Source organism: Acartia tonsa, chromosome 1, assembly GCF_053477335.1.
Source record: "Acartia tonsa isolate MP-2025a chromosome 1, ASM5347733v1, whole genome shotgun sequence".
In the NCBI taxonomy this organism is placed as follows: Eukaryota; Metazoa; Arthropoda; class Copepoda; order Calanoida; family Acartiidae; genus Acartia; species Acartia tonsa.
In genome coordinates this window covers 26,946,939-26,961,852 of record NC_137260.1, presented here as the reverse complement: position 1 = coordinate 26,961,852, position 14,914 = coordinate 26,946,939, and the positions used below count along the sequence as shown (strand labels likewise).

Here is a 14,914-nt window from a genome sequence, read left to right as displayed (position 1 = left end):
ATTTCATACTAACAGGGGGGAGGGGGGGGGGGGGGTAATACAACAAAAGAGTTCCTGCAGAACTATTGCGATATTTTTTTTTTTTTTTTTGGGGGGGGGGGGGGGGGTTGAGGAGAAAGATCCCACTGAAATAATAACAAATTAGCCATATTTTAAGCATTTTTAATCCAAAACTTTATAGTTATTCATGAAAAACCTATGTAAAATTTACTATGTAAATATCAAAGCTCTTGGCTAATTCTGTATTCATTTATTCTTGGTTAAAATTGTAAGAAATTGATATAAGTAAAATTCCTGAAGTTTCTTCAAAGAATTTCCTCTTGGTCCCAGCAGCTTACCAACAAAATTAAACTGAAAAAGAAAATATTTTATTTTAACTTTAGTCACGTTTTTGCCTTTTTTTTAAAAGTGAAGTTTTTTCCAATAACAGGCTATGTAGTTTCAGATAAACACGCACGCAGGGAATCATATTAGTAAATTTACATCGTTCTATTGATTTCAAACCTTGTATGGTGATTCCTGTAACTCTGAGCCTAGGAAGCGTAGAGGCTCTACGATAATTTATTTAAAGGTTGGTATGTTTTTTCTGTTGTAAAAATATTTCTGAATATATGGGTTCAGCTTTTATAAGCTTTACAAAATATTATTTAAATGCTTTAATGTTACTTTGGCACAATCTATTTCCTAGAATATTTTCATGTTAATTCCTGGTTTACTTTTAATTATTTTTTTTGCGTAAGTTCTTACAGCTAAGGATATTTTGTATTTAATAAACATAAACTATTAATTATACTATTACTAATGATATTTTGTCTGATATTTACGTCAACTAGTGAGTAACCTTAAGCTTTACCAGTGACGTACTTTCCCTATAGAAAAGTGTAGGTTGTCTGTACAAAAAGATCTTCCAGACCAATTAAATGATTTGAAGAAATATTTTTTATTTATTTTCGATTCAAATGGCTCTTAGAAAAAAGCTTATTGTCTTTTATTTCCATTAAGGGGTCATTATTGGCATAAAATGCATATATAATTTAATATTGCAATTGCCTATCCCTGTTTCAACCGGAACTAAAGAAGAATAGTAAATGATGAAACTTAGTTTTGAAGTGTTGCATTATGTCAAAATCAAGTTGAAATATTGAATTGTAATGCGCTAGTTAAATCATATTTTATATGCAAATGCATTTTTAACCTTAACTAAAAATGATTGATTTTCTTTTGTATTTTAGTAGCGAAGCTACTCTACTGAGTATGTTGGTCTGTTTGTCAGTCAGTTCTAAGATAATTGATGGATATTTTTGCAAGTAAGGAGGACAAAACTTTATTACAACTCAAGTAATAATTAGGGATTCAGTTTAATTGGTATTTAAATCACACACACACGCACGTCGCACATACACTAGGGTGGGCCCATTTCACCCTTTTTTTAGATTTTACTGTTATCATAAGTTGTGGAAGTCATATATATGTATGATTATCCCCATTCAAGTTTCAAAAGTGACTTGGATCTTATGGCTGCCGGCGCGCGGGGGGTATAAATAGTACCCACCCCCTTATAAAACCAAAAATTTAAATTCCTTTAAACACAGGCATGTTGCATATCAAAATGACCGCATTGAAATGCTGATTACGAATCTGAAATTCGTTTTAAAAAATATTTCTCCTAGTTCGAATAAGATCTCATTAAGTACCTAAAAACAGCTGATTTAGTCAAAATTGTTCATTTTAGTAGGTTATTTGAAAATCATTTCAGACTGAATCAATATTTTTCAAAACAGTTTTCAGATCTGTAATCAGCATTTCAATGCGGTCATTTTGATATGCAACATGCCTGTGTTTGAAGGAATTTCAATTTTTGGTTTTATAAGGGGGCGGGCACATTTTCAACCCCCTGCGCGCCCGTTGTTTTTGGATTAAAAAACCTCTTTCGAGTTTTACAGTGTTTTATATTGGCCCAGTAACCCTTGCCAATGTCTACTAATGTGAAATTCCAAAATCGACCCACCCTAACATACACATACACACACAATTGACAAGTGCATATAACACCTTACCCTTGGATGTTCCTTGACAGGAACTAGAATTTTGGCCGTGACCCTGACAGGTTTCTCATTGTATACATCCAGGAGCCTGTTCTCTCTGCCTGGTGGCCGTCCACCTGACTGCACACGACTTATTTCTAAATTTAAAGATATGTTTAGATATTTATTGCATTCTGTTTATTGGATACTGTATAAGGATATACCTTAGCTTTTATCATATTTATTATAAAGATGCTTCGATTATAACATATAACCTTATTGTCCTAGGAATCATCATTTATAAATCGTACCTAAATTTTATGGGAATCACAATGCAAAGGACAATTCTAACATGTATAACGTAACACGAAAAGAGCTATTCATTACGGACGGATGAACTGCCGACCCTAAATATAAAACACTTCGCTTTTAAAAGACATTAACAAAATCTGAATTAAGTAAATTATAACAATTGTCCTAGGGAACAAAATAACATCATAAGGTACGTTGGTGGAGAGACATTTTGGTTTTTGTAAAAATTTCAACTGATAAGTAAAAACTTTCAATTATGTTTTGATTTTAGAAAACAAAAAGTACAAAGTCAGAGAGGTTAGGGGCAAATTGTAATACGTTTAGATATAAAAATATTACACAAACATTACCTACATCTAACTAACTTACCATTCAAACTACAGAATAAATAGCTTACGCTTTAGTCTGCCTTTGAATAAGATTAGATTTATAGTATTATGTACACAGTTGTATGACCAAATGATCTTTGATATGTATATATATATTATTATTTATTATAATGTATGTGTGTGTGTGTGAATACACCTTGATTTTTGTATTATAATGATGCAGATTACATTAACAATGACGTGCACAGGAATGTTCTCTTAAACTGTTGTTGCTTTTATAGCTACATAAGAATGTAGTCGTATTGTACTTAATTTCTTCCTTCTATTATTTGTTCCTATAGTAAACACAAACCCAAAAAATCAGTTTATTTTTTGACTTTTCAAATCATGTACTAAACAGAGGTGGATTCTTCAAAACTTTTGCCTAACTAAAAATTCTCTGCCTCACTAAAATTAGTGAGGTTCGCAAAAAATTTAGAGGGGATAATTTTGCCTCACTATGTTAGTGAGGCAGTGAGTCCAAAAAGTTTTTTATGAATCCACATCAGCTTAGTAGACTCTTTTTATCAAAAAAAAAAGTCATGTTAAGTCTCCAAGATAATATATTGATAAATATCCCCAATGATGATCAAAAAAAGTATCTCTAAATATTAATAAAGATAAAATAATTATTAAAAAAGATGGACACTACTTGTCTAATACCAACTAAACGAAATTTTAAGTACTTATAGTTTTGAGCCTACGAATAAGATAAAATGGCTATAAAAATTAGGGTACTACTTACCAGTAAAATTTACAGTCTCTTTTCCCCCCCTCCCAGATGTTGTGTCTTGTTTACCCAAATGAAATTACGAAATATGCCCTGGAATAAATCTTTTGACTATTCATACCCAAATGTATGCTAATTTATTTTGTCTCATAACATTATACTAACCAAGAATAGGTCTATATATATTTAGGTATCATAAGGATAGGACAATGGAAAAATTATATATTATAGAGTTGGTAATTTTGTTCCGCGTATTTTTTGTAAAGCTGTTTGTTACCGTTAAATCAAATGCGCTTATTAAGTCAATCTGTTCTTAATAAGCGAATTTGACTAAACAGTAACACACAACTTTCAGAAAATGACCCCTTTTATTCCATAAAAAAATTAATCTTTTACCTGCTTTTTCTCCTTACAACTTTGAATTAAAATGTGTATACTTAAATAACTCCATGGAATTAAAGTGACAATAAAAGGAAATACTTTTATAGACAATACCACTGATGCTATGTCAGATCATTGATAATAAATGAGGAAATGCCTTAGCCCATAAACAGGTATAACTCATTAAAACGCATAATTAAGTCTTCAAGACTAAGGTCGTGTAATCAAAATGATGATCTAGAATAGGTACTAATTATCAAATCTAAAAACCGTAAGATCAAAAAACGTCTTTAGTTATAACGTCGTTTCTAACTTAAAATCTTCCCTACAATATAGTGTTCATAATTGTTCTTTTCTGTTTCATATGAAAAATACTTTTTTGCTGTAAAAATTCTTTCAGGGACAATTGTTTCAAAATTAATTATGTCACTAAAAGAATTTCATTAGAAGTATGTTAATTTAAAATGTCATTTAGAGCACGTTGTAAATAGAAATAGAAGTAGTACTTCAGAGTTCTATTCTTTAATTTAATTTTAATTTTAAAAATTTCAAATTTTAGAGCCAGAAAGAAACAAATAGGTTTAAAATAAACCAATAATTATGGATTAGCCATAATGAAAAATAATGTATCAGCCGACAAAACTGGAATTAATCTTATATTATTTTTTATTTTAATAATCGCTGAAAGCTGTCTGTAATACGAAAATACAAATAACTATTATCAGATTAATTAATATGAAATGAAAACATCTCATATATCAAGAACACTACTGTCAATAGGTAGCAAAGTAAGATACATAACAAAACACTAAACTCTAAATAATACATATAATACTTTATGTTTTGAAAGAGCAACTAAACCTCTATGTTAGTTTATCCTTAGTTGTGTAATTTGGTCAGATAAAACACTATTAATTACTTTTAGGAACACTAGTGTATTTGCCCCTAGCATCTGCGGCTCTGTATTAAATGAGGTGAGAAAAACAGCCTAAAACCATCCCAATGTAAAAACAAAGTTGCCCTAAACCATCCTTGGACCATGTGAAGCTTCCCAAAAAGATGAACTCAATAAGTAATTGGAACTGTAATTATTGAAATTTTAAGCTTTAGACAAAAGAAAACTTGTTACTTCATATGTATAACTAGTTGCTGCGCTCCTAGCATCTAGGGGCCTAGTATTTGAAGTTAAAGGAAGCGCATAAAAATAACCTTAAACCATCCCAAGACTTAAATCTGAAATTAAAATAGCCTAAAACCATCACAAGACCATTGTAAATTCTTAACTAAAACAGAGAACCCTATAGGTTCAGTAGTTATCGAAATCTTAAGCTACATCCAAAAAACTCTAATACTTTATATAAAAGGATATGATATTGTTAGACGGATAAACTTTTCATAGAAGCTGCACTACAAAAAATGTATAGAAATATTATTTAAAAATAAAAATAAAAACTTAGTGTGCTTGTGACATCGCCAAAGCTTTTTAAAGACTCGATAATTGGATTCATTGTAGTCAGCCGCCCGCTCAAAAGAATTCAATTTATTTGCTGAAAACAGAAATATGTTATTATTACAAGTTTTGGAAGTGACATGCACTTGAAAACATTTATACTAGGTTCTAGTAAGTAATGACTTTGGAAAAAAAATATTAATAATAGAAATGAGTTTAGATGCTATCATGTAACTCACCATTTTTAGTAATTTTAAATCATAATTATCAATAAAAAAACTACTGCTAATGACATAAGACTGAAGTTGTTTGTAAAATATCCATCACAAAAATATGCGTTTTGATAAATATCTTATCATCCACAACATTTGTAAATCTTGATTTGTTAAAATTCAAATAGTTAATCCTACTTTGTAACATCTGCACTATGCCAGGGACGTAGGGATAGGTCAATAAAATTTAAAATAAATCTCCAAATTACCTTTATCTTTAGATGTTGATTAATATAGGATAGTTATTTTCCAAGTATGATTGATTTATCTTCTCGTTACCTATCCATGTATGCATATGAAGCAATATGGAAAAATGTATGAGGTGTTCAAATTTACACCATATTTGAAATCAGGAACAAAATTTTGGGTATTAATAATATAAATCATAAGTTTCCTTATTGCAGTTTTAAGTTTAAAAATATTTAATACAAAAATTAAACGTATGAGACTTTCTTAACGACAAAAATATAAAATCTTATCTTTTAAAAGTATATTTTTTTTACAGCATCTACGTAAGGGATTAATTGTTCATATTTTTGTTATTTTAACATCTAGAATACAAAAATTTTATTTATTTATTCTAAATTAGAGGTAAACTTTTTATAAGGGTTATTAGTTTTCTAATTTTAGCAATGCCAAATAAAAGCACTAGACAATTAAATACTTATTGATGTTTAAACTTTAAGCATAATCACATATTCTATACTAAAACTGACATTATACATGAATATAATAAATGTTAACTTAATATACACACATTTATACTCATGAATAAATATATATACCCAAAATTTAGTTATAGGGATACGGCATATAGAAAAAACAAATCTTTTGCTTTCAACTTACTCTTTTAAAAAAATATCAATGTTTGTTGGTGGTATTTATATATTTTGATAAATAGCAGCTTTTACTATGAGGATAATAATACCATCTAAAAAACATATAAAGGATATTAAATTTCAATATTTATAGGCAATACAGTTTTTACTGAATGCAATATCACTATCCCTGACAATCTTGTATTGTGTGTATTCACAACAAAATACTAAATAATAAATTACATTTACAATAAGATAAATAAATCTATATGTAACAATATGTAAGAAATACGTACATATAAACATTTTTGTATTAATTAACCGCAGTTTGACTTCTAAAAAGCGTTTGATTAACAAATTTCAATAATTTCTCAAGATATGCTTTTAGTTAAAGAAGAATTTTAAATCTAGTCTTATAAAACCGGAGATTTATCAGTTTCGAGTACGGACCCCACTGCTTCATTCTCGGTACCTACAGCTGCTATGTCTTACACGTGACACTAATAGTCAGAGAAGGGGGAATGTATTTGTTAGTAAACAGGCGCAACTCCCTGAAGTGTTAAGCAGAATCCCATTACAAGCAGAATATGCCCTTAGATTCTCTAGATAATAGTTTTGAAACGAAGGAGAAACCCGCCCTAACCATGTAATTTGGCTGTTTCTTTTGTATTTTTTAAACTAGCTTTGCTATTAGATGTTGGCATAATTGCTTTTAATTTGTTGATTTATATATAAATAACAAAAGCTTATGTATGTGTTCATTAATATTAAGTTAAATAAGCATTACCTTGTGTTAGGAGTTTATTTGTAAGATTAATAGAACTGTCCGGATTATCTTTTCTTTCCAAGATTTGTCTGTCCAAAATCTCCTTTTCACGGCACAGATCTCTGTTTTATTATGGATACCAGTTAATTCAATAGTGTTAAAAAACCTAACTTTAAGACCCTAATAATTAATTAAATATCCTCTAATATCATGCAATTTAGTATTCATGTCCAATGCAAAAAATATCAAATGACTGGATTCCTTTATCACAGTTTTATTTTGTTAAGTATACTAGTGTTGAAGCGACTAGTATAACAGAAAGGATAAATATATGTAAATGTAATATTGTGGCAGGGAAAGTATCCACTAATTGAAACTAAATTGTGACTGACAAGGCTGAAAGCACAGATATTGCATCGACGGACCAAAGTTAGTCAATATAAAGTCAAAATCTTGAAATAAAATTTGATGTTTTATAATCTAAAACTTTTCTGCATACACAGTATATGGCCGTTTATAATTAATAGATGATTTTTATTTCGGCTGGTCTTTCATTTAAAAATAATTCTAAAGATGATTTTTAACTAAAAATGATATTAAATATAGCTTAAATAGTAAGTTTAAGGAAGGTATTTTCAATGAATCACGAAAAAAATACAACTTCAATGCCATAAGTTTTAAGCAATTAACGTTTTCTAAAAGTCACAGTCATTATTCCGCCAAACTGATTGACATACTTACATAGTAATGAGTAGCTGCGCTATTAACAAGATGAATAAAATTATAAATGTCTATAATTAAAATGAGTATATGTGCAACTTTATGCTTAAACAACTGTGAATCCAGCCAAAATAATTTTATGCAAATGTTGGTAACAATGCAAAAATTGGAAAATCTTGTTGTTAATGTGAAAATATTTAAACTATCTTGATATTTAAATGGACTTTCACTTAACTTTGATAGCATGATATTGTTAGAATGTTTTAACGTTGTTGATTAATCAATAATCAACGGAAGAAATAACGGACAGACCAACATAAAAGTTGCATCACTATATCCTTGAGGCTTAAAGTAATAGATGAAAAAATGAAATTAACTACTAATTGATGTATTATATCAGTCAAACATTTTTGCTTTCATCTAAGTTTTAGATCAAGATAATTGGCGAGAATATTTACAGCAATTTAATTTTTTAAAGAATGCTATTCTACATTTTGTTTGTGTTTGTTCGTTCGCTCGTCCTAAGAATTGTCTTAGCAAAGATACACTCCTGGAGACTTGGGAAGCAAGGGCAGTGATACTTCATTTTTATAACATTCGAAAAAGCTAGATTTATTCCATTAAAATTGTTTAAGACTTTTACTAAATCAAATAAGCGAAATTAAAAACAATCCTCTTTTTGTTTTATGCTAAAGATTAATAACTGTGTCTCTGTTTTACTTTTCTGTTTCATATCAAATATCTGGCAGAAAATGTTTATGAAACTAAATCACAAGTAAAGGTTACACGCAAGCAACGTACAAAATTGTTTTCAACAAACTTGAAAATATTTTAATTTCAAGACAAAGCAACTGGAAATGTAATTTATCTTTTAAAGTTTAATGGAAAGTAACGTTTTCCATCTTAAATTTAGATTTAATCATAACACACATTTTAAGGGGATTAGTAGAACAGCTACTCTGTAAATAGTGCCTGTACGTCCGTCCGTATGACTGTGACCCTCACAGTATTTTTTCAATGATTTCAAGATATTTTTATTTCCCTACATAATTTCGTGAAAAAATGACGTTGGCGTTCAGACCAATCCATAACTGCTTTTTTGGCTGCTTTTGGGGCTTTATTCTTTTTAGATTTACAATGGTAAACTATCCCCTTCTTTTCAAAATAATTAGCCTCAGTGTTGGTATCAATAAATATTGTTGTCCTCATCAAAATGTATTGAAATAGGAAAAAGCGTTAAAGAGGGTAGAAAGTGAAGAAATTAAAAGATTTAAGAATACAAATTTTGAAATATCATGTGAACTACACAGACAGACAAACATGCCTGTCGTGTTGAGTAGCTTTGCCACTAAAATCTATATTTAGTCCAATGCTATCTGCCAAGGACGTCCAAGGGGGGGGGGTAAAGGGTTGATTACTCCCCCTAAAACAAATTACCCCCCCCCCTAAATAAAAAAGCTTGGACGCCTCTTGCTATCCCCCATGAATTGTCTGATATGAAATAAAATTCCAGATTCACGCAGAAAAGAAAATATTTCAGAAAATCAGATGCCTGTGAAATTGTTTGCAAATACGTCCACTGTTTTTATCAAGAATAAAGAAATATGTAAACAAAGCATTGCTTTGTAAAAGGGTTTTTCTGGAATATGACTCTACAAAATAAATGATAGAAACTATTATGGTCCTGTTTTTAAGAGTAAATACTGTATATAATGATTTGTTATTATTTATTAGGTATTCGCCAATGTACTTTTTGCTTTTACTTTGGTCATCAAACAGGATGTGTACTATACAAATTATTTATGGAGATTTTTTTCTTAAAAACGTATGACAAAAAATTGCATATTGTTGATGTCTCCTTATCATATATAATTTTGAATATCATTGTTAAAAAAAAACTACTCTTACATTTTGAATAAAAATCATGCTTGGGGAACGAGGTGCAACACCTCCCCCCCCCCCCTGTCCCACATCACCTTATGAAGTAAAGCTTCAGGAAACTAGGGGACACGCCAATAGTTTAAATAAAAAGTTTAAATAAATAATATTATATGATAGAAAACAAACTAACAACCTATAAAATCGACTCGTCTATGCGCAAAAAGATTTTATTTACTGTTTACATCACAAAAAAACGGTATATCTAGCTTTTAGCCGACATGTAACTGAAAAAAGTCACATTTAAGCCAAAAGACATTATGGCAAGAGTTTTTTGATCGTAATCTAAGGCAGTATGTGACATATTAAAATAAATGCGGATCTAATAGTTTTATCAATTTATGAGAAAAAAATCAGTCTTAGCGGAAGTGATGTTTTACACACAAAAACATTTCATCAACATCGGAATTTTAAAAGGAATTTTGATAGTAGGCGTTTACTAGAGCCTAGGTCACAAAATAACAAGATTTGGATTAGGTTTAAATCATTTTAAAGCCTTTACTCGCAGGTTAGCGAAGCTTTTATATTGATAGGGTAGGTCTGTACGTAGTTCCGCACGTAACAGTTAGGTACGATTTAGAATTGTATTCGTAGCATTTCTATAATCGTTATTAGAATATACGGACATCCCTTTAAAACATACTAATTTTTACTGTACGAGTATTGTGTGACATAATTATACTATTATATGATTTTTGAAAAAATGATTCTTAGAACAACAAGGAAAAATATCTTAAGCAAAGCTTCCCTATAACCTTAAATAATATACTTCTTAACAAGTTCTGATACTCTCTAAGTCCTTTTGTCAAATTTTAGTGCTTCACTTTTGTGGATGTTGTCATAAATGATTTAATGGTAATCCAATGCTTTGAAATAACATTAAATAAAGTTTGAAAGCCCATAATATGACATTAAAAAATACTTCATTTATTAAAGAGCTTAACTTTTTAGGATTTGGTTTACCTTAAAAGGTAAATGTGACAAGGGATTATATCTATAAAACAAGAATGACAACATCAACAAAGGCGAAGCTGAATAAAAAAGGCTGATAATCGAGCATAATTAAAAAATATTATGTTTAAAATTAAACCTAGACGTTTCAAGAATCATCCTGCAAAGTTTGAAATCAGTAAGACAATTCTAATATAAGTCTAACGACCAGAGCTATCTATAAAATTTAATTACCCTAATTGTAGAATAGCTTAGCTTTTAAAAAGTTTACATTGTTTATCTATGAAAAATGTTTTTATCCTTCAATTTCAATAAAGTGTATTTACTTTACTTAATTTTAAAAATCAAAGCTTTTTTTCATTTGTAGCAAGCCTGTCCCTAGATTGCTAATTAAAACTTCTTGTAAAAAGAGTTTATTTCATTTCAACTGTACGTCCATTTTAAACATGTGGATTTATTTTAGCTAATTTAACACCAACTTTTTTCATAACATCATTATCTTGATATTCGGAACAATGATACCTAGAACTATTAGACAGGTTGTTTTTACCTTTAATCATAATCAACTCCGAAAAATGCAAGTATGTTTCTTAAAATTTTTTAAAAGTTTTCTTTTTAAATCCAAAATATATTCAGTATTCTCATAATGACACTCAAATGTTAATGTTCGTTTGACTGTTTTGTTCAGCTTTGCGATATAGATGTTGCTATCCTCCTTGTTTTCATAAAAAAAATGCATTTATGTAAATTTATTTTGTATTTAAGAACAGTAAGTTAGCTTCTTGTATGTTAAGAATTTCACGAAAATTAAAATAAGTTGGATTCATGTTACACTGGCATTAAATTTAAGCTGTAACAATCATGTTCATTAGTAGTGCAACTAGGGATGGCAATCCAGATCCGGAATCCGGAATCCGCCCAATTTTTGGGAAAATTTTGGAATCCGGATTCTTAATTGGTAGGCTAAAATTACAAATACAAATAACAGTTTTTTTTTCAGACAAAACTTATTTAAAATGTGGCAGACATATACCTAAAAAGTATTTTATTGTTTCTTCTTAACTACAGGTATAATGGTAGCTAGCATCCAAAGTTGCGTTTTTTTGTAAGTATTTATATTTATTTTACAGATTTCATGCTACATTTATTTTTTTAAAGCCTTTTAAAATACTGCTAAAATCCGGAATCCGCAAAGAATCCGCCACTTTTTTGACGGATTCTTTTAAGAATCCGGAATCCGAATCCGGCCTAAAAATTCGACGGATTGCCATCACTAAGTGCAAGAATTAAAAGAATTTAAAATTTTTAAAATTAAGCAGTTTTTAAAACTAATAGAAATACAAATGAAATGAAATTATAAAAGGTTTGATAACTCTATACATAAAAGCTGAAAATTTGATAATTTAAAGAAATAAGAAACACGTTCTATAAAGGTGTTTTTATTAAAATTTAAGAACTCTGAGAGTTGCTTAAGCAGTTAATTCGTCCTACTGACATATCCTAACTTAAGAGAATATACACTACTAAATAATTTTAACTTTAAAAGCGTGGCAGACAAAAAAGTTTTCATATTTGTGCAGCAGAGAACAGTACTTTTTAAATGATGGATAATTTTGACACATAAGCTATATTTCAAACTTTACTGTGTCCTATCATACACTACATGTTCCTGCTCGTCCTTAACATTTAATAAAATATGAAAATAACATGCTTAATATTTTTACCATTTCTCTCATAAAAAGTAATAAAAATATGTTTTTAGATGATATAAATATTTAACAAAGACAATTACGTCAATATTGTTCTGAGATATTATATAAAACAAGGATAACAACATCCATACAAGCGAAGTTCTACAACCAGAAGGAAAGACAAAAGATCAGTTAGCAAAAAGTGAAATTACTTTAAATGAATTTTTGAAAGAATATTAAAAGATTAAATAAGAAAACAAGTTTTAATTTAAGCCTTTATAACTTTTGATCTTTGTCGATTTATTTTAGGTTAATGAGTTGATAAGCTCTTGCAATATTTGAATTAAAATTGTGTAAGTAAGATATTTGAAGATGAAAGTGTCGGATTTCCTAAATATTTAATGAATTCATCATTAGGATTAGCCAGAGGGGGACACACACAAAATTAAATTTTATTTTAAACAAATAACTTTATAACAAGGACGATGAAATTAAAAATCACCGAAGTATGATTAAGAGTTGAGATAATATCACAGAACTTATATATCTTAACAACGCTATACAATTTCTTTTAAATTAGCAGCTTATCATTTTGGAAAATTTTCACAAACATCTGTGCAGTCTATATCATAAAGCAGTAGAACTTAGTGCCTTCGCTAAGGAAAAGGAATTTTTAAAATAAACATCAAAGTTTAAATGACAGGTAACCGAGAAACTATTAATAAGGTATATTTTACTTATTTTAGATAAAAGGCAATATTAAATAGAATGTGATAAATATTTAAGAAGGATAAATAGACAGAAAGTGTGAAAAGATAAAATAAATGAATGAAGAAAGGGGTAAAATTGTCTTGTTTAAAGTTGTGAAAGCTGTCACCGTGATAAGTTCATTTTACTTAGTTTGTTTATTTTATTTACAGCTTTTTCATACTAAAAAATGGAGCTCTTCTTTACAAAATTTAAATGCTTTTTATTTTACCCAATAATATCAAAGTTATATTTCACAAAAGGAATCTAGCCCGCGCGTTCACAAATCCTTAAAAAGACCTTTTATGAAAAGCCATTATAACGAGTAGGCAATTTTCTGTCCTACACTCTGGCATTGAAACTAAACTTAGAAATAAGATTTCTTGTTTTTACTAATTTTTTACCTAACAAAATTAAAGAACTCCAAACTTTAAATCGGTTGTAATAATTTAAGTATAATATTTGTTTTCATAACTTCGCTGTTATGAACATTACACTTTGTCCGTATCCAGCCAAAAGACAGGTAATTATGTATCTAGTTATGAAAGCTATCATAAAATATTACCTTTGTAGACACGGATGGATGCATGAACGCGCAAACACTTTTAGAGATTTTAATTAACAAAGATGTCATCATCCAGTAAAGCCGAAACGGCAATATGATAAGATTAAGAATTTCATATCACTTTTAAAACCCATTGCTCTTATATTATGTAAATAGGGGCTCTGTATCAAAGGGGCTAGTAAAATAGTTTAAAACCGTCCCAGGACTTTAATCTGAAAATGAAATAGCCTAAAAAAATCACGGGACCTCTTTGACGTTTAACTAAAAAAGAGAATACAATCAGTTTAGTTGTTATTGAGATCTTATGCTACAGACAAAAAACCTTACTTTTATAATAGGATAGGATAATGTGACAATTAGTGAAAAAAATGCACAGACACATTGAAAATTGAACTGGTATTTTCCTGAGATAGGTGACACTGTCCTCTTCGCACATTTTAATCTTTTTTCAGGTACTCTTCTTTTTTTAAGTCTTTTTGAATATTCTTTTTTATAGAGTATAAATTTTTTTGAGATGATTTTTTTCCTACAATTTTTACATTCTCACCAAAATAGTTCAATTATGCAACCTGTCAATAAAACAATCAGTTTTTCCTTTGAAAATTTTTATGTAGATTTTTCTTTCAAGTTTTGCATTTGCAAATCCGCACTCACAACTTGGGAAAATCCGCGAAAACCTTTCTACAACAGGTTGCTAATTTTAAAGCCTTTTGCAAAGTGCAAATGTAAGCTTGGAAAAGTGTGCAGGATTTGATATTTTATCGGAAGCAACACTTGGCAGACCTCTGTTGTTTGCTCGTGTCTGACTGTGAACTGAGATGCTAAAGTCAAGTTTCCGACAATATTATAGTTGTTGGGTCTTAATGGGACGCGTGCTCTGATAACGCATCACTATATTTCCCCCCTCATATTATGCTCCGTTGTTTGTCTCCCGGAGATGAGCTGTAGATCTTTTACCTGAACCCCTCTCGTAGTATCCCCTTCTTCTTTTTATCTCCCCCTCAGCTAATTCACCATCCTCTCCCCACTTAGCCCATATATTTCCCTCATAAAGACAATAAGTGGGTGTAGAATCTATAGTAATCTTATGGTTTAGTCTGTAAGAGTGTGTGTGTGTGTGTGTGCGGTAAGCCACAAAACTTTGTGAAGACAGAGATTTGTCTCGTAATATCCCGGCTTCT

At 29.6% G+C, this 14,914-nt stretch overlaps 1 protein-coding gene across 1 annotated transcript; it reads right to left on the bottom strand.

The window, feature by feature from the left end:
* Positions 1–216: 216 nt before the first annotated feature.
* LOC145316248 (KH domain-containing, RNA-binding, signal transduction-associated protein 2-like) lies at positions 217–14,668 on the bottom strand. Its single transcript, XM_080156672.1, has 4 exons — positions 14,141–14,668; positions 7,143–7,246; positions 2,058–2,182; positions 217–351 (listed from the first exon to the last, which is right to left on the bottom strand). Exons 1-4 carry the CDS (start codon positions 14,167–14,169, stop codon positions 247–249), a joined length of 363 nt encoding a protein of 120 aa, XP_080012798.1. The 5' UTR covers positions 14,170–14,668; the 3' UTR covers positions 217–246.
* Positions 14,669–14,914: the final 246 nt, after the last annotated feature.